Source organism: Convolutriloba macropyga, chromosome 8 (assembly GCF_964194025.1).
Source record: "Convolutriloba macropyga chromosome 8, txConMacr16.3, whole genome shotgun sequence".
NCBI lineage: Eukaryota > Metazoa > Xenacoelomorpha > Acoela > Convolutidae > Convolutriloba > Convolutriloba macropyga.
In genome coordinates, this window is record NC_134475.1 from 61,473,815 (window position 1) to 61,492,667 (window position 18,853).

The window sequence follows — 18,853 nt, forward strand, 5'->3', positions numbered from 1 at the left end:
ACAGTCAAAAAACAACCGGCAATTTTCTGATCACTATCCTCTCAAAATAGTGCTCTTGTTTGAAACAGGACCCTCGTGTTCGTTCGATTAAACAGAAATGTTACGCATTTAGGAAAACAGACGGGGACAAGTTCAGTGACGAACTCCATCTAAATTGATACTATGGTACTACTTGCGACACAACAGCGCGATTCACGTCAACCCTGGATCTCTAGTTCAATCTCCAATCTGTTAAAACGTCTAAACACTGTAGCATCGAAAAATCCCAGGACACTTGCCTTGGTCATCAAAAGGGAAAAACTTGAAGGACAAGTCCAGAAAGCACTGCAAGGCGACCTTGAAAATTTTGAAAAGACTGTCTTCGAAGTCAAAGTGTTCAGTCGTATCCAAAAATATTTGAAAGCAATACGCAAGACCCCTGAAATACCACCTGTTGTGAAATATGATGATAAGGAATCATTCTGTGGAGATGAAAAATGCAACATGTTCAATGATTATCTCCTCAGCGTATTCAAAGCTCTACTTCTCCAATCAAATGAAATCACCTTTCCGCGCCAAATTCTAAATCAATTGAATTAACTCTGAAAATTGTGTTCAATTATTTGAAATCCCTGGGAGAGAACAAAGCAATGGGACCAGATAAAATTGGGAATTTGATAATGAAAAACTGTAGTCGCACCCTCTGCCAATGACTTGCCACTCTGTTCCGAACATGCATGAATAATTGCAAATATCCAACTATATGGAAAACTTGCTTAGTCACCCCTATTTTCAAAGAGGGAAATATAGCCAATTTAAAATGCTCCCTTTCTATAAGCCTACTATGCTGTTGCTCCGAGGTCTGTGAGAAGATCATGTTTGACGCGCTCTACGAGACTGTGAAAGATCGTCTACATGCAACCCAGTATGCATATAGAAAGAAACCCTCAGCCAACCTCCAACTATTCACTTTCCTAGACAGTCTGTATGAAATAAACGACGCTGAATCGCAGCAACAACTTTGAGTACTGTATGTTGACTTTGCCAAGGCAGTTGACACTGTGCCACAAGACATCCTGATTGAAAAATTGGCTCTTTTCGGAATCGGTTGAAAGCTGCTGAAAATTATTTTCTCCTATTTGACATACAGAACTCTGCTTGTTCAAATAAACAATCACAAATCGAATTTACAGAAAACAAATTTTGGTGTGCCGCAAGGATCGATATTAGGTCCGCTCTTTTTCTCAATGTTCATTAACGACTTGCATAACACAATGCCTCAAGTGGGCCATTTCGGTTATGCCAATGATTGCAAAGCCATCTTCAGTGCTCAAAGCGGACTTGACAGCGCAGTGGATGCTTTGGCTATATAGCTAAAGGAAAATAAAATGTCTGTTAAAATTAGCAAGAAAAATATTATGAACCTGAAAATCTGAATGACTGCTAGCTTAAATAACCAATGTCTTCCCGTTATACGATCTGAGAAAGACTGGGGACTGATAATGAATGACTCTCTAAACTGGACAGAGAACTGCAGCAAAAGATGCTCTAAAAGGTTGAGTGCCCCTTTTTCAAATCAAAGAAACTTAAATGAGAAAACACACTGCACGACGAAACTAAACGCGTACACTGGGTGCGTAGTACCCTACTCATATATGCCTCAGGCGTAGATGCCAAGCAAAATGAACATGACCAATTGGAAATTGTTCAAAAGAAGGCCACAAAATAGATCCTCTCTTCGAACGAAGACGACAAAGACTGCCTCCGTACACTCAACTTACTTCCTCTTTCACAATTTATGGAGTTACACGACTTACTGATGTTCATTGACATCATCAATAATAAGTTCGTCTACCAACTACTTGCTCATGGCGACGAACAATCCTTTACGAGACAAGGAGTGAGAGGTGAATTCCCACTTGCGAAAAACCGTCGCACAAAGACAAACAATGAGTTCTTCCGGAGGACCAAGACACTACAACCATGTTTTGAGGAAGCTGAGAGGAGCAAATGCGACAAAAGACGTACTGCCTGACATCTACTGGAACTACTTCGAACAAGCCTACTCCCCGACAAACAAATGCCTATGGAGATTCCAATGCCGATGCTGGAATTGCAGCATTACTACAAAACTAATTTTCAAACTTAAACGACTGACTAATGGATGGAAACCCTTGAACTGTGCTCAAAATTTTATTCTACTACTACTACTAATATAGTAAATTATTATGTAAAAATATGTCATGTGCCTCTGGGGGAGCAAATAATATGCGCCCACTAAGCTTGGGGGGGACACAAACGGAAAAGATCCAAAAATCCTTTTCAGTATGATACTGAGTAGTTTGTTCCGCAGAGGAGCCAAGCAGAATATTGTGCTTCTTGGAAACCCCATATTGAGAGAAAAGTGTTTGCCAATTGATTGGGAAAAGGATTCGGATTTAGTCTCCTTTCTGTTATCAGAGATGAAAAACGTTTTAATTCCACCTAAGAAGCTGCTTTTTAAAAAGGTAATTCGCTTGCTCAGCTACTTCAATCAAAAAGCTGTTTCCAAAATTTTTGATTGTGACACACAATTGGAAAAAATAAGGCTCCAAAATTTTTGATTGTGACACACAATTGGAAAAGTTGACATAAAACTTTTTTTAATATTGCTGCAGACCGTTGTGCGCTAGAAAAATTTTCGCCTCCGATTAATGAAGGGTGGAAGTAAAAACAAATCAGGTCAGCACTTTGCTATGAGTTTACTCAAAATACTCCGTTATTCAGGAGAAGGTGTCCAAAATTATTTGATGGTGAAATTGGTAACATTAAATCTTTTGATATTGCTGCAGACCTTGTGCGCTTTTGGCCTTCGATTAATGATCTAAAGTTAAAAGTACTAAATGACCTGATGAGTAGTATTTAAGCACAATATTTGAAGTCAAAGAAATTTCCTGAACCAAATTATCTGAACCAGCAAGTTTTCCTCCTTAAACTCATCGACAGAGGAGAAAAATCAGGTGGTTGCAAAACTTTAGAAATCATAAGAGCACAACCCAACTTCAAATGCATTTAAGGATTTTAAGGATCATGAGTATTTTAATTAGGGTATCTTTTTAAATTGAAATAAAACAAAGGCAGAATAAAACAAACACCAGGACAAGTCTTGAGTAACAACAGAGAAATTTAAATGTAAATATAACTTTTTTCTGATTCTTAACGCACTCCTGAACCTGGGACCAAAAGAAAAAGAGACTAACTTTTAAGACAGTTTTCCATATGACTGACTCATTGCGTCTAAGGAATTTAAAGTGAGTACCCCGTTTAATAATAATAATAAACATAATAATTTTAATATGAATTTACAACAAAAACTTGAGTTAATTCAATATTCCTCTTACAGAAATCAGGTAATACATATGGAGCATCTACATGAACAGCGCCCAGAGCACCGTTTAGTATTTGAATAATTTATTTTCTTGCAAGAAAGTCCCGAATTTCGACAGGAGTTTTGGCTTGAGGCCCATGGGCTGGCTAGCATCAACTGCTGGTAAATGTTTTATGAGACGGGAAGTTCTCAGAAAAAGTTCTTGGTACTGAAGCTCAGTACTAGGGTATTCATTGTGTGGGCTAATTCTGCAGTCGCAAAAGCTCGATTTTTCAAATTTGAAAGTGAATTGTGGCTCAATGCCATAGCCGCCCTTGCACATCTTTACCAGCGTGAGGACGTCAAGTATTTGTATGTACAATGGAATTGGCAGGAGACTAAGTAATATTAATCGTTCCCTATAATTGCACTTACAAGGTAAAACCCCATTGGTAACTCGGACCTGTAGCTTTTCAATCTTTCTCGTGTCTCCCCGGGATGCAAACCAGCAAGGTGAAGCGTAACATAAAGTGCTGAGAAAAGTGCTTTTGCATAGATCCAGCTTCGATTTCACAGATATGGCTCCTGCGACATTACGTCTGGCAAAGAAGAATGTATTGTAGGCTTTTTGAAGTCGTGTCAAGATATGAAGGGATCACTTTGGATTATGTGTCATGGTGATACCCAGGTCATTCTGTGGGGAAACGATTTCAACACTTGCAGCATTTAGGATATATTGGGACAATCACCATAGAAATTGAAAATCTAGCTGTTTTTTATATGGAATATTATTTTAATATTGCTTGTACAGTTTTTCAATTCAGGTAAAAATGTGAGTAATTTTGAGTATGAGGCCAAAAGTTTAATGTCATCCGCGAGGATGAAGCAGGCTGCCTGAGTTAGAGACAGATATTCCGGCAAACAGTTTATATTTACCAAGAAGAAGAGAGGTCTCACAAGGGATTCCTGGGGGACACCGCTTGTTACTTCCAGTAGTGATGATGAAGAGTCGTCAATGGTAACACGTTGATAACGGTCGATCAGATAGTTTAAGATTAGCTTGAGAAGATAACCGCGAACACCGATTGATACTAACTTTTTCATTTAGCATGCGTGATCAACTTTGTCAAAAGCTTTTTCCAGGTCAAAATATAAAACGTGAGTTGCCTTTCTATTATCGATTCCTTGATAATTAGATCTTAAAGACACCAACAGTTGCAATACAAACTATCTACCTTTCCGAAATCCGTATTGAGCATTTGTAAACTGGGTTAATATGATAGACCACAGTTTGTCAAACAAGCATCTTTCTAAGACTTTTATTGCACAAGGAAGAAGTGAGACAGGTCGATAGTTGCTGACCAGACAGACTTCGATTTCCTTTTTTGAACATCGGTACAACTTTAGCGATTTTCCATTGATCTGGATAGATGCCATGTTCTTTTGCTTTTCTGAAAAATTGTATATCAGAAACAAATTCGGACATTGTTACAACGAGAAAGTTTCAAAAAAAAAATTAGTGCAATGTGAGTCTCGTTTTTGAACGTAACTATATCACTGAGATTGGGCAAAAATTGTTCTTTTATTGAAAATGTCTGTTGTATTTATTTATGTTTTATTGTAACTTTTAGTGTTAATAGCCTTGTTCAGGGGAAGACTAAATTTGAAATTTTGAGTCCTCAGGCAAACAAAATCAGCTGGGCGCAAATGAGCCATGACTATTGTAAATGTGGAAATAATTGATGCATGTCTCATTTGATCAAGTAAAACCCTTGAGCGGGTGTTGAAAATTCACAAGAAAAACTCCTAATCAATTTGGTTCTGAAAATTACCGGATGTTTTTGGAACTCGTGAAGGTTTCTGATATGCAGTTTTAGTCTACTAAAATTCTGGACTTTTCCGTTTGTGCCCCCCCCGCCCCCAACTCCAGTACGTTATGTGCCCCCGTTACGGAGCACGTGTCAATACAAACATCCGTTAGTTAACTAGGTCGAAGACTGCCCCCCGGACAATTTGCTATAGATTGTACTGCTTAAGTCCGGTGTGCCATCCCGCAAGTATCTTTCAGAGACCGGCATTTGTATGCAACTGGAGTGCTCATCAATTTTGCAAAAAGTGGAACTTCAACACTGGTGACAAATCGACCAAGGTGCCATCTCCTGAGGTGATCGACCTTGGTGACTACCCCACCATCTGTTAGTTCGTTCCAAATTACCTAATGGGTCATCACCACTGGAAATCTTCCAGTAAAAGATTCCTATTGACCGATGACTCACAAGCGAGATATTCGAATCAGGAAACCTGAACATACATTCACTTCTTGGAGCTGGTATCAGTAAAGCTTATGACTTCCTGCAACTCACAAGTTTATATGATAGCTCTATCCTCTTTATTGGGGGTAACGATCTATTCGACAGTTATCAACCATCCAACGCCAATCCAAGCGACGTGATCAGTGACCTTATTGAACTTGTAAACACTCTGATTCACCGTGCAAAAGAAGTTTTTGACCTGGGTATCCCTGAAATAGACGAAAACAAATGTAAGCTCAATCGGCAAACATTTACCTGAAAGGCTGGAAAGCAACAGCAGATAAGCAAGCCAAAAGTACTGTGGAAAAACAGAAGTGTCAGTACCTACCTCTCCGGAGCTAGACACTACATCCCAAAAAAAAACAAAACACCTGAACGCTAGAGGCTGTTCAAATCTGCACAAACTTATCAAGGAGAAAGTGCTGTACGAGAAGTACAGCAAAGCTCTGACGACCAAGGAAACATGAAATTCGACCCCTGCAAGAACGGCAAATGTGACTGTCCAGTCAAGCACTGGAATTAGACTTCCACAGGTACGTCCATAAACCTTGTTTACCGAGGGCTCCATGAGGTGCCACAGGTGACCAACGTTTTCCACGCAGATAGTCCAATCAAAAACACAAGTGGCAAGGGCTCCGTGAGGTGCCACAGGCATCTATTGAACGTTAAATCCAAATACAACAATTGACTTGATACAAAATTAAAGTAAGTGGGAACTCGAACCGCGAGAGATAACTGTGCGACTTGTGAGAAAATCAAAGGGCATGTCTTCTGTTGCGGTTTGTGCAACAAGAAGATACAACTGACAACTGATTGCACTGGGTTGGATGCTGAATCAGTCAAAATCCTGATAAACTTTGAAGCAAATCTGCTTCATATCTGCAACGATTGCAAACCCCTTAAGCCATTTTTTTTTACTCCTGAAGAGATGCCAACCTCGAAATTCGAAGATAAACTGCAGCAAATGCAAGAACAACTGACAGCGCTCACCAAAAAGATCAAAGAATTTTCTGATCAAATCTCTAGTGTCAAATGGGAAACCAATGTGATGAAAGAGAAGAACAAAAGCTTACGAAACGCGCTTGGCGAAGTCACTATCGGGAGAATGATTGTCCCAGCACTTAAAACCCAGCTGCAGCTTAGCATTCGATCTCGTAGTTTTCTGGAAAGTACTGCAACGACCGCTGATGAACAAAAAATGGAAGACGTTGCTGCCGTTGATAAGCTACTCAAGTTCATGGACATAGCAGATAGGAAGCTGACTAAATATTCCAAAATCGGATGTACGACCCTAAACGTGAGATTCCCCGGACACTTCTTTTCCAAACGGATAGCAAATTGACAATGAAACTAATTCTCAAATCCAAGCGCAAGCTTGCTAAGTATGAAGAATATGAGAAACTAATATACCTGAGCGCTGAGTTCAATACTAACGGTTCCAAAAGAGAACTCATTGACAGAAGATATATTGAAAGCTTCTCAGAATACGCAATTTCTCAATCGAAACACTCGTGGGCAACGAATGGATTCCCATTAAAGAGAATGAGTCTGTGAACATGAAACTGCAAGAGGAACAGGGCTCGTTTTGTACGTGACAATTCATTCTGAGTGTCCTAACATACAACGTCATAGTTTAATTGACGTAAAAAGACAAACTCTCTTCGCAATTGAAATTGGGCAAAGAAACTTTGACATTTTGTGCATATCTGAATCCTGGCTAACAGTAGACGTTCCAAACAGTGCACTGCTTATTCAAATATATGATGTTCACCGTAAAGACAGACCCTTCTCCGAAACCCGCAAATCACTTCATGTTGGTGTTTTTGTTGCTATAAAGCAAGCAATACAATACAAACTTCTACATGTGACTTGTTGTAAAGACGACGCCCTGTTTTTTTCAAATCAAATTCTCAAACACCTCTTTTCTACTGTGCTGTCTATACAATGCGCCAGCACCAAGCTAAATGAACTCGATGAAATGAAACAAAAAGAATCTTCTGAAATCATAGTCACTGGTGATTTAAAATTCCAACAAACAATATGGTTAACAATGTCCTCGAACAATCAGTACGAGGAAGAAATCTTATAAAGACTTCACGACCTCAGTCTAGCACAACAGGCTCCTACTCAACTAGACATTGTTCTCTGTTCCTCAAATGAATGTATTATTGAATGTGGAACTGATCAACTTCTACATTCAAGACAGTCAAAAAACAACCGGCAATTTTCTGATCACTATCCTCTCAAAATAGTGCTCTTGTTTGAAACAGGACCCTCGTGTTCGTTCGATTAAACAGAAATGTTACGCATTTAGGAAAACAGACGGGGACAAGTTCAGTGACGAACTCCATCTAAATTGATACTATGGTACTACTTGCGACACAACAGCGCGATTCACGTCAACCCTGGATCTCTAGTTCAATCTCCAATCTGTTAAAACGTCTAAAAACTGTAGCATCGAAAAATCCCAGGACACTTGCCTTGGTCATCAAAAGGGAAAAACTTGAAGGACAAGTCCAGGAAGCACTGCAAGGCGACCTTGAAAATTTTGAAAAGACTGTCTTCGAAGTCAAAGTGTTCAGTCGTATCCAAAAATATTTGAAAGCAATACGCAAGACCCCTGAAATACCACCTGTTGTGAAATATGATGATAAGGAATCATTCTGTGGAGATGAACAATGCAACATGTTCAATGATTATCTCCTCAGCGTATTCAACGCTCTACTTCTCCAATCAAATGAAATCACCTTTCCGCGCCAAATTCTAAATCAATTGAAATTAACTCTGAAAATTGTGTTCAATTATTTGAAATCCCTGGGAGAGAACAAAGCAATGGGACCAGATAAAATTGGGAATTTGATAATGAAAAACTGTAGTCGCACCCTCTGCCAATGACTTGCCACTCTGTTCCGAACATGCATGAATAATTGCAAATATCCAACTATATGGAAAACTTGCTTAGTCACCCCTATTTTCAAAGAGGGAAATATAGCCGATTTAAAATGCTCCCTTCCTATAAGCCTACTATGCTGTTGCTCCGAGGTCTGTGAGAAGATCATGTTTGACGCGCTCTACGAGACTGTGAAAGATCGTCTACATGCAACCCAGTATGGATATAGAAAGAAACCCTCAGCCACCCTCCAACTATTCACTTTCCTAGACAGTCTGTATGAAATAAACGACACTGAATCGCAGCAACAACTTTGAGTACTGTATGTTGACTTTGCCAAGGCAGTTGACACTGTGCCACAAGACATCCTGATTGAAAAATTGGCTCTTTTCGGAATCGGTTGAAAGCTGCTGAAAATTATTTTCTCCTATTTGACCGACAGAACTCTGCTTGTTCAAATAAACAATCACAAATCGAATTTACAGAAAACAAATTTTGGTGTGCCGCAAGGATCGATATTAGGTCCGCTCTTTTTCTCAATGTTCATTAACGACTTGCATGACACAATGCCTCAAGTGGGCCATTTCGGTTATGCCAATGACTGCAAAGCCATCTTCAGTGCTCAAAGCGGACTTGAAAGCGCAGTGGATGCTTTGGCTATATAGCTAAAGGAAAATAAAATGTCTGTTAAAATTAGCAAGAAAAATATTATGAACCTGAAAATCTGAATGACTGCTAGCTTAAATAACCAATGTCTTCCCGTTATACGATCTGAGAAAGACTGGGGACTGATAATGAATGACTCTCTAAACTGGACAGAGAACTGCAGCAAAAGATGCTCTAAAAGGTTGAGTGCCCCTTTTTCAAATCAAAAGAAACTTAAATGAGAAAACACACTGCACGACGAAACTAAACGCGTACACTGGGTGCGTAGTACCCTACTCATATATGCCTCAGGCGTAGATGCCAAGCAAAATGAACATGACCAATTGGAAATTGTTCAAAAGAAGGCCACAAAATAGATCCTCTCTTCGAACGAAGACGACAAAGACTGCCTCCGTACACTCAACTTCCTCTTTCACAATTTATGGAGTTACACGACTTACTGATGTTCATTGACATCATCAATAATAAGTTCGTCTACCAACTACTTGCTCATGGCGACGAACAATCCTTTACGAGACAAGGAGTGAGAGGTGAATTCCCACTTGCGAAAAACCGTCGCACAAAGACAAACAATGAGTTCTTCCGGAGGACCAAGACACTACAACCATGTTTTGAGGAAGCTGAGAGGAGCAAATGCGACAAAAGACGTACTGCCTGACATCTACTGGAACTACTTCGAACAAGCCTACTCCCCGACAAACAAATGCCTATGGAGATTCCAATGCCGATGCGGGAATTGCAGCATTACTACAAAACTAATTTTCAAACTTAAACGACTGACTAATGGATGGAAACCCTTGAACTGTGCTCAAAATTTTATTCTACTACTACTACTACTAATATAGTAAATTATTATGTAAAAATATGTCATGTGCCTCTGGGGGATGCAAATAATATGCGCCCACTAAGCTTGGGGGGGGGGGACACAAACGGAAAAGATCCAAAAATCCTTTTCAGTATGATACTGAGTAGTTTGTTCCGCAGAGGAGCCAAGCAGAATATTGTGCTTCTTGGAAACCCCATATTGAGAGAAAAGTGTTTGCCAATTGATTGGGAAAAGGATTCGGATTTAGTCTCCTTTCTGTTATCAGAGATGAAAAACGTTTTAATTCCACCTAAGAAGCTGCTTTTTAAAAAGGTAATTCGCTTGCTCAGCTACTTCAATCAAAAAGCTGTTTCCTGCCTCTTAATGTTGTTTATTTATTAGAAACGTGGAAGTGTGGCGCTTGGCGTGGCTGCTAATCAACTGGGCTTTGCCAAAAGAATGTTTGCTGTCCAAATTCCTCGTGAGTAAGTTTGTATAAGCATAGTTAGATCAATCCAAAACGGACCGCTGAAGGGGATAAGAAATTTTCACTCTACAGCCTGAGATTTCAGATAGTTTTGGCCGATCGGTATCTTTTCCAGAGAGTTACAAAAGGGTACCGTTGAAGGGCTCTTGATTTTCAATTTTTAGCTTTCGAGGAAAAAATGAGGCTTAGTTTGTTAAAAATTGGTACTTAAAATTTTCTAAATTTTAATAGTTTTAATTAGTAAGTCTGCCTGTCTTTCAGTACGTTTTATATAATTTTGTTCAGATGTTTTTAATTGGTTATGAGAAAAATAAACAAAACTTAAACCGAAACACTGAAATTTAAAACGAAAAAGTTCCCCTAATAACGAAGTTTTGTTCAAGAGCACTTTAGAATCGATGATAGGTTATAAGATTAACAACCTTCGAAATCATTTTGAGTAATCAAATAAATCGGTCATTGCTTTCTACTTAAGAGGAAAACATAAACCATTTTTGAACGCTTGCAAACAATTGGATAATATAATTAATTTCGGTGACTACAATTCTTTCAATTACGTGATTAAATTATGCAACTCAATTTATTTTCTTGAAGTTATCGGTTGATATTGGTAGAGTCGGAAGATACGGGAAAATTGGACTTCAATTTTGAAAAAAAAACGAATATCTCAAAATAATCTGACGCCCCTCAAACCTAATATTATTCTTGATATAAAAAGGCGAACAGCGAGAACGGCACCTAACAGTTAGCTACTGCAATGCAACTGTTAACAGCTGAGACTGTTGAGCACAAAGTTAACTATTGTTTCACATCAAGAAACAATTCTTTATCATTAACAGTTTGTATCATTAAAATGAGTGAGAGTTTTGCAGACCATTTTGAGTCAAATTCTTGTGGCACGTCTGGTGGATATAAATCAATTGTCAATTTTGATTCTATTTTAACGCTTATCGCCCCATTTCCACCAGAGAACGGCAATTGCACTGAAAATATAATCTCTAACGGTATTTCCTCATTTTGGTTATAATCACTAGTCCGCCTCGTCAATTTTTGATGCTCAAACGATTTGATTTTGTTGAAGGATTGAATCTTTCCGCTAAAATTATTTCACAGTGTTTAGCTATGTATACTTTACCGTCATACTTTAAGGGGAGTCTGTTGCAATATTTTTAATTGACAAAAACAGTTTATGGTTTTTTAGGCTTGTGCTGAATACGAAAGCTGCAGAATCGAACCTCGTTGACTCGCCTGTAGATTTCACAGTTTTCATTAACCCAAAAATGAGAATTGTAGAACAGACTAAATTTATCAGCCGAGAGGGATGTCTGAGTATTCCTGGGATGCTTGGAGACGTCATGAGGTATTCTCAGGTTTCAATTGAAGGTATGGTTCATTTTTCATTTCTCCTATGCATCTCAAATGAATTGCCATTAAACAATGTTTGGGTCTTTCAAATTATAGCGCGTTAGAGGGTGCAAACTATGCTCCCATTAAGCTGAAGGCACGATCCACTGTAAAGCAGCAAACATGGCGGTGGGTTGTTAGAAGCGCATAGCACCTAGGCCACGTTTGCCTTGACATATAACCCTCAGCTGGGAAAGGTTAAAATTAAACAAGCTGTCGCATGTCATTTGAGAACACAGTTCGTCCGGCACTAGCTGAATATAAAAACAATTAGATATTTTTCAGTGCCTCCCCCCCCCCCAGTACATTATGCTCTCCCATTTACAGAGCACGTGTCATTACATGGTAAATCGTTATGTAAAAATATGGCACGTGCGTCTGGGGGGCGCAAATAATATGCACCCACTTAACGGGGGGGGGGGGGCACAAATGGAAAATATCCAAACAATTTATTGATGCAAAAGGCTAAAGCGGAAGTTATTGATTATATAATCTGATGTTTCAGCCGAGAATGAGAGACGAGAGGTTATTAAAATGACTTGTAGAGGGCTCCTTGCAGCTTTAGTGCAGCATGAAATGGATCACCTGAACGGAGAAATTTTTCTTGACCACCTCAGAACAACCAAAACATTGCAAATTCTACCAGAACAGTAGCTCACGTGATTACTTGGTATCTTGATTTAAAAAAGGATTTGAATCTTTTCCGGTTGTGCCCCTCAGCTTAGTGGGTGCATATTATTAGCACCTCCATCCCCCGACGAACGGGCCATATTTTTACATAATGATTTACCATGTAATGACACGTGCTCTGTATCTGGGGGGGGGGGGGGTGCATAACGTACTGGGGGGGGACAAGCGGAAAAGATTCAAGGATTTATCTTTTGAATTCAGTTCTTGGAGAAATAACGGGTTATAAATTCGGATCCATTTTGTCCCCCCCCCCCCAGCTTAGTGAGCATAAATTTTTTATGACCCCCAGGCGCACGTGGTATTTTCTTGCATAGTAACGTGCTATATAACAACATATAATTTGTAACTGGGGGTCATAAAAACACTGGGGGGGGGGGGGGGGGAATTGAATAGATCCATAAATTCTAATTGCTCTCAAGAATCTTATCGTTTGTGTTCCTCCCCACAGCTCAGTGGGTGCACTTTTTCTTCCGTCAAGAACACACGAGTGGCAACAAATATAAGAATCACGAGTGACAATAAGAATCACATCCCGCCAATTAGCAGTCTACATTAAAGGCATGTTTTGTCATAATTAAGTGGATAAATTAAGCCCACGTTAGGTTGTGATAGTTTCATATCAAGTCCCACGGGCCACTGAGGCATGGCCATGGCCCGCGAGGCATGGCCAAATGATTATATTGCTAATTTAGTAATCCTTATTTTGTAGAAAGATTAAAATCGGGGTGAAATGATAGAGGGATTAATTGATACAGGGGTGAATAAATTGGGGATTGGGGTTAAATGATAGGGATGAAAAAGCGGGACACCCATTTAAATACTCAAAAGTGCTACAATATAAAATATTCAGAATAAAGTTTTCACTGTCTTTCTATAAGTTAGCTCATCTGGTATTAGCTTCAATTCAAATGTCAGTCGGTTCCATTCATGCGGAATTGCATGACTGAAAGACCTTTTTCCAAAGTTAGTTTTAAGAACAGAAATTTGAAGGTTGAATACATACTGGCATCTTGTAACTTCATCATTGCGAGATACGAGAGAGCTGAGATACCCTGGAACACGTTGAGGACGATGAATTAGGCGATGGCCAAAAAGTAATATTTTGAACAGCACACGTCAAAATATTTTACTTAATAATGCCAGTGGTTTTCTAAACATTAAACAAGTGTCAGAAATTCACCAGTGACTTACATATCCTTGCTATGAACTTTAACAAAATGGATGGTTAGAAAGTACTGCCTACCAAATTTAGAAATATCTTTTTGCCTTCTTAATTTAAAATTAAGAATCTGATCTATCTGAATCAGTAATCTTTTTCAGGTTTATCGTAATGTCATCCAAAACTTCCACCTCGCCTGAGTACACATCATGGCGTGATCTTGCAATCCGTATGTGTATGAAGTGTGGCGAAAGAATCAAAGCGGATATTATGCGACGTCAAATAATGGAACTTGAATCCACAGCCACAGGGGGTGACGTTAATTATTCGGCAGTCAGTGTTAAAACCTCAGCTGCAGATCTAGTGACGGAAACTGACCAGGAAGTTGAGAAGATGATCAAACAGATGATCCATGAGCACTTTCCAAGTCACAAGTTTGTAGGCGAAGAGACTTCGGCCGAAACGGGCGGTAAGTTCACCATTTTCTATTGTTTTCAAACGAAGTTTATAGCAATTATATTAGTCCTGAGGTCTTTTTATGTCATTTTTCGCTTGACCGATTTTTCGTCTGAACCATTTGACTTTTCGTCCTCAAAACCGGGATAAACAGGTAGCGCCCAGCGGGCATTAAGGGCTCTTAAGAGTCTACTTCTTACTCTACTCTATGTATGCAATTCAACTAAACTGTTTTGGAGACAAATTTATGATGTGAAAGGAGGTTCTTAGAGTTTGACAACACTCCACTTCACAGCTCTTTGTTGTATTTTTGCCTTTTTCTGCGCCACCCATTTACTTCGGCCAGTGGAACTATCAGTCTTCTAATTTTTGACTTCTTGATTTTTGCATATTTTGAATCTTTATGGTTCAGCTTTTTACGCAGTTTTGTTTGACATCGAACGCTAATCGGCTACTGTGTGTGACCAATTTATATCTATTAAACGGTCAATGATGGTTTCCACTGACGACCATGAAAATCTCAAAGTTGGTAAAGCAACTATCTCCAAACGTTGGACACTTTGATCTCAATTGATAGGCGATAGATGGATGAATTTATTGGCGTCACTTTTTTCACCCCTACTACTTCAGTCTCGACAGCGCACCAATAATTGACATTTCGTATGGGGGCAATGATTACCATTTCATCCAGGTATCGGGTATAAGTTTGTTTTGTTTGATAGGATTGCATGCAAACTAGCAGAGATATTTCCGGTGAATAAAAGGCAATATTAAATGAAGAGTGCAAAATTGATTTAAATTTTCGGACGTTATATTGAGCGTTCTATCTGCAAACTGGAATTTAATATTCTCAAAATTTGTTAAACCCGCGAAGCTGTAAGTTAAGCTTAGCTATGTTGCAGTTGTATCGTTTTTGTATTTCGGAGGCTCATTTTGTTGCATGAAGTTGATACCCATTTTAACTGCTTTTCGCACGAGACTTGATATACCTATTAGCGCGAAATTTTAGGCTCAATCGTAAGACGTTTAAGTTCAATAAAAGACTGAAGCTTAACAAAGTCAATTGAGCTTTTAATAGCCGCAGCCGCCCTCATCTCAGTAGGCTATTATTTCGCTTCTATTTTTTTTTTGGTTTTCGACTTGAAGAGCAGTTATGGTGATCGTTTGTAATCGGTCCAGTTGTTCTGAACCAAGATGTAGAAGTAAATGCCGAAAGTGCAAAAATAGTGATTTTTTTGTCATAAAAAATATGGAGAGCGGAGAGAAGGAAGAGTGGTGTTTTTGTTCGTAACAGCTTTCGAAAGAGCAAAAGTGTGAAAAAAATACTCTCGGGTTTCTACTTTACTTTCGAGGACTTTCCTTTCCTTATTATCATTTTAAATTCGTTTTTATAGAAGAAAATAGGCTAAATTTGAACAATTTTTGCTCAACTTCTGCACTTTTGATTTTTTTTGTCTAATTTTTCTGTTTTTCTGACTTTCAGAATATTTTGCCATATTGAATTGTTTAATTAGGGTTAGTGATAGGGTTATTATTATTTTGCGCAAACAATTAAAGGTTTAATATCACATATTCTAAATTAATCAAAATAAATTATTTCTGCAGTTTTTTTGTAGTTTTTAATTCTTGCTCATGTTTTAAGTGTTTTTTAGTATCTTTAGAGCCTGTCGCGTGGGTTGGGTGTGTTTATTAATGATTGTTCGTTAAAGTTTGTTGGGAAGAGTTAGTTAAATTTTGCAACTTTCAGAGAATCATTTTAAAAGATTTTAATAGGTTCTTTAATTCTTTTCTGTATATTCCGTTTTTCTGCGAGAAGTATAGTTAGTTTTGTTTTCCCTTAATTTGATTTTCGTTCGTCGAGTACAATTGAAGCTGATTTTCGTTTGTTGAGAACAATTGAGACTTACCAGAAAATTTATAGTGAAGACTGCTTTTGGAGTAGCAACTCATAAAATGTTTCCCAGAAAAAATTTTTCATTTGTTTTTCCATGGTATTTTCTTTTCTCAGTTTGTTGTGTTAATTTGAATGCTATAATGAAGTTAATGGTTCTATCAGTTAGTGATTGGCTAGAATTTGAGGATATTTTACTTCGTATCAATTCCGGAGTCTTTCGGCTATATTTTTACTTCGTCAAGTACATTTTTTTTTCGCTTCACCTCATTGTGCCGCTTTTTCGACATTTTGCTTGAAATCTTTTTTTTACTTCTCCAGGCTGGTCAAAGTGCTTCTCCATTCTTCTCAAAGTGCCTTCAAATGGTAGTTGATCAGCAAAGCAATTCAAAAAGAACAGAATCATTATCTTGTAAGTTTAAGTTATCATCTCTAATACTTATTGGTGTTGATAGTATCCCCTGTATTCTCTTATTAAGAAGCATTAGTAAGTCTTGCAACAAAATGAAATCAAAATAGTTCTCACTTTGAAAAAAAGTTTTGAAACATCAATTATTTTCTTTCAATCCTAATCGGGGTTATGGGAATCAATGGCGGCTATTCTCTGGCAATCTACCCGTTTGTTTTTTATTTTTCGGGTAATTGTTGTTTTCAGAAAAAAATTAAAATTTAAAAAAATTTAAAATCAAAGTAGTTAATAGATCGCATCGCCAATTGCATAAACTAAGACTTTTTGTTTCTACTTTTATTCTACGGCTAGGAAGTCGTATGGCAGCTATAGAATCGAGTTGGGAGGTGTGAATTAAGTTTGCACTGCAGAGCATGCTACGTAGGATTCTTTTATGGGCGGGGTTCATGAGGCTACTATGACCGTTTAATTTTTCTCTCAAATCGTTGGCTTCTGTATATTTTTTCACATGGCCTGGTTGCGTATAGTTGCGTTTGTATTGTGTTCACTGGCCCCGCGGGGTATCACAGAGCTTCTCATTTTCTCAATTTAAATCCTAACAACCGTCTATAATAAGTTCTAGTAGCATCATTTGAAGGTCTTCAATGATGTTTTTGCTTCATGCCTCTCCTCCCTTTCCGACCGGCTGAAGCAGGCTACTATAGAATCGCGGAGCTGTTTGTAGTTCGTCCGACGTAAGTAGGTTACGTTATTCTAGTTAAATTATTGCTTCACTATTCTTCAGTGATTAATCGAAGCTCAGTTATGAAATGTTATGATCGCTGCGAAAAGAGATGAAAATGGGTTTGAATTGGTCGGTTTTTTAATGCGGGGTTTTATAATCTGGGTTAAGTTACAGGGAGTTAATATATGGAGTTAGTCAATGCTACAGCACTTCAACCAATCATCTGAAAAACGTTTTTAGGTCGCTTAACCCTTACAGACGATCCCACATGGGTGGTGGACCCGATAGACGGAACCACTAACTTTGTTCACAGATACCCAGGATACTGCATATCCATTGCAGTGCTGCACAATCAGGAGCCAGTAGTGGGTGTGGTGTATGACATTGTGGGTAGTTGTGTGTATTGGGGTGTGAAGGGTATGGGCTCATACAAAATGGGAGAAAGTATTCCTTTGAAAGCGACGGATTGTGGAGAATTAGAGAAGTGCTTATTGCTTTCAGAGGTTTGTAGTTTATGAGTTATAAGGAAACTGAACGCTTTAAAGTTTGTCTCACGGATTTACATAGTTAACCTAAATGGGTCTCTGTGCATGTTAGTTAATCGAGTTATTAATTGCCCTCAAACAAAGTTTCTAGCAATTATTTTATTCCTCCTCGTCTTATTAATGCGAATGTTCGTATTACCCACTTTTCCTCTGACCTTTTTTTTGTCACAGAATTTGACTTTTCGTAGCATATTGTTATCTACACTTTTATTACCTAATTTTAATGGATATTTTTTGCCTTTTGTACGAGGGCTTGCTAATTAGTATGACCTAAATTTCAAAACCACAAACGTTGATTTTCAAATGAGAAGATGAGACATATAGAACAACACGAAAAACATACAATTAATAATAATAAGCAAAAAAGTCTGTTTTACACTTCTGTGTTAATGTTTCTGCAATCTAGATGTTTTTATTTAGGCCACATCGAGACGAGATCCAGAGAGCATTGCTGATATTACCAAATCAATTTCAAACCTCCTTAATGCTGGACTATCAGCTATGCGATTTACTGGCAGCGCTGCAATGAATTTATGTCGAGTAGCAAGTGGCTGTGCGGATGGCTATTACGAAATCGGACCTCATATTTGGGATGTCGCAGCAGGAGCTGTCATTCTGTCAGAAGCTGGAGGGTGTCTTTTGAACCCGAAAACTTTAGAAAAAGCCAATTTATGTGATAGACAATTTTTAGGTATAGGAAGGAATTCATATTTGGCACCTTTAATTGGCGCTCATATAGAACACTCGGTCCACCTTGAGTCAGATTAAATAATGATTTCGAATGTGGTAATTTAGTTCGGAATATAGCACACGATAAATGTGGAGTTCTTGTATAAAATATAAATTATTAGCCTGTATAGAAAATATAAATTTTGTATCTTGCTTTCTTACAGAGTTAGCTTGAGGGCTTCATCTTTTGTGGTTCCCTCGAGAGAACTAATGGAGGATCTTGTTGAACTCGAATTTAGTTATGCTTATTGATCCTTGATAGCTCTGATGTAGTACATTTCTACTTCACTCGGCCCACTAAAAGCATTTAGAGCATTTTTCAAAAAAAATCTGCTCTCCAAAATAAGGTCATATACAACTG

The 18,853-nt window shown here is 38.3% G+C and overlaps 2 protein-coding genes across 3 annotated transcripts in view; both read left to right on the forward strand.

Annotated features, from left to right (window-relative positions):
- Window positions 1-18,645, forward strand: part of LOC142344898 (inositol monophosphatase 1-like) — a 599,876-nt gene extending 581,231 nt beyond the window's left edge. Inside the window, exons 1-4 of one of the 2 annotated variants that reach the window (XM_075396948.1) lie at window positions 12,513-12,559; window positions 13,900-14,207; window positions 17,459-17,721; window positions 18,184-18,645. In XM_075396948.1, the coding sequence (XP_075253063.1) occupies window positions 13,910-14,207; window positions 17,459-17,721; window positions 18,184-18,531 (909 nt within the window). In that variant the 5' untranslated portion in view covers window positions 12,513-12,559; window positions 13,900-13,909 and the 3' untranslated portion in view covers window positions 18,532-18,645. Of the gene's footprint in view, window positions 1-12,512; window positions 12,560-13,897; window positions 14,208-17,458; window positions 17,722-18,183 lie in introns of those variants that run through there. The other variant, XM_075396947.1, reaches the window with a different exon arrangement.
- On the forward strand, window positions 8,925-12,651 carry LOC142344899 (peptide deformylase-like). Its single transcript, XM_075396950.1, has 4 exons — window positions 8,925-10,331; window positions 10,401-10,483; window positions 11,687-11,868; window positions 12,395-12,651. The coding sequence occupies exons 1-4, from the start codon at window positions 9,981-9,983 to the stop codon at window positions 12,541-12,543; spliced, it is 765 nt and encodes a 254-aa protein (XP_075253065.1). The 5' UTR covers window positions 8,925-9,980; the 3' UTR covers window positions 12,544-12,651.
- Window positions 18,646-18,853: the final 208 nt, after the last annotated feature.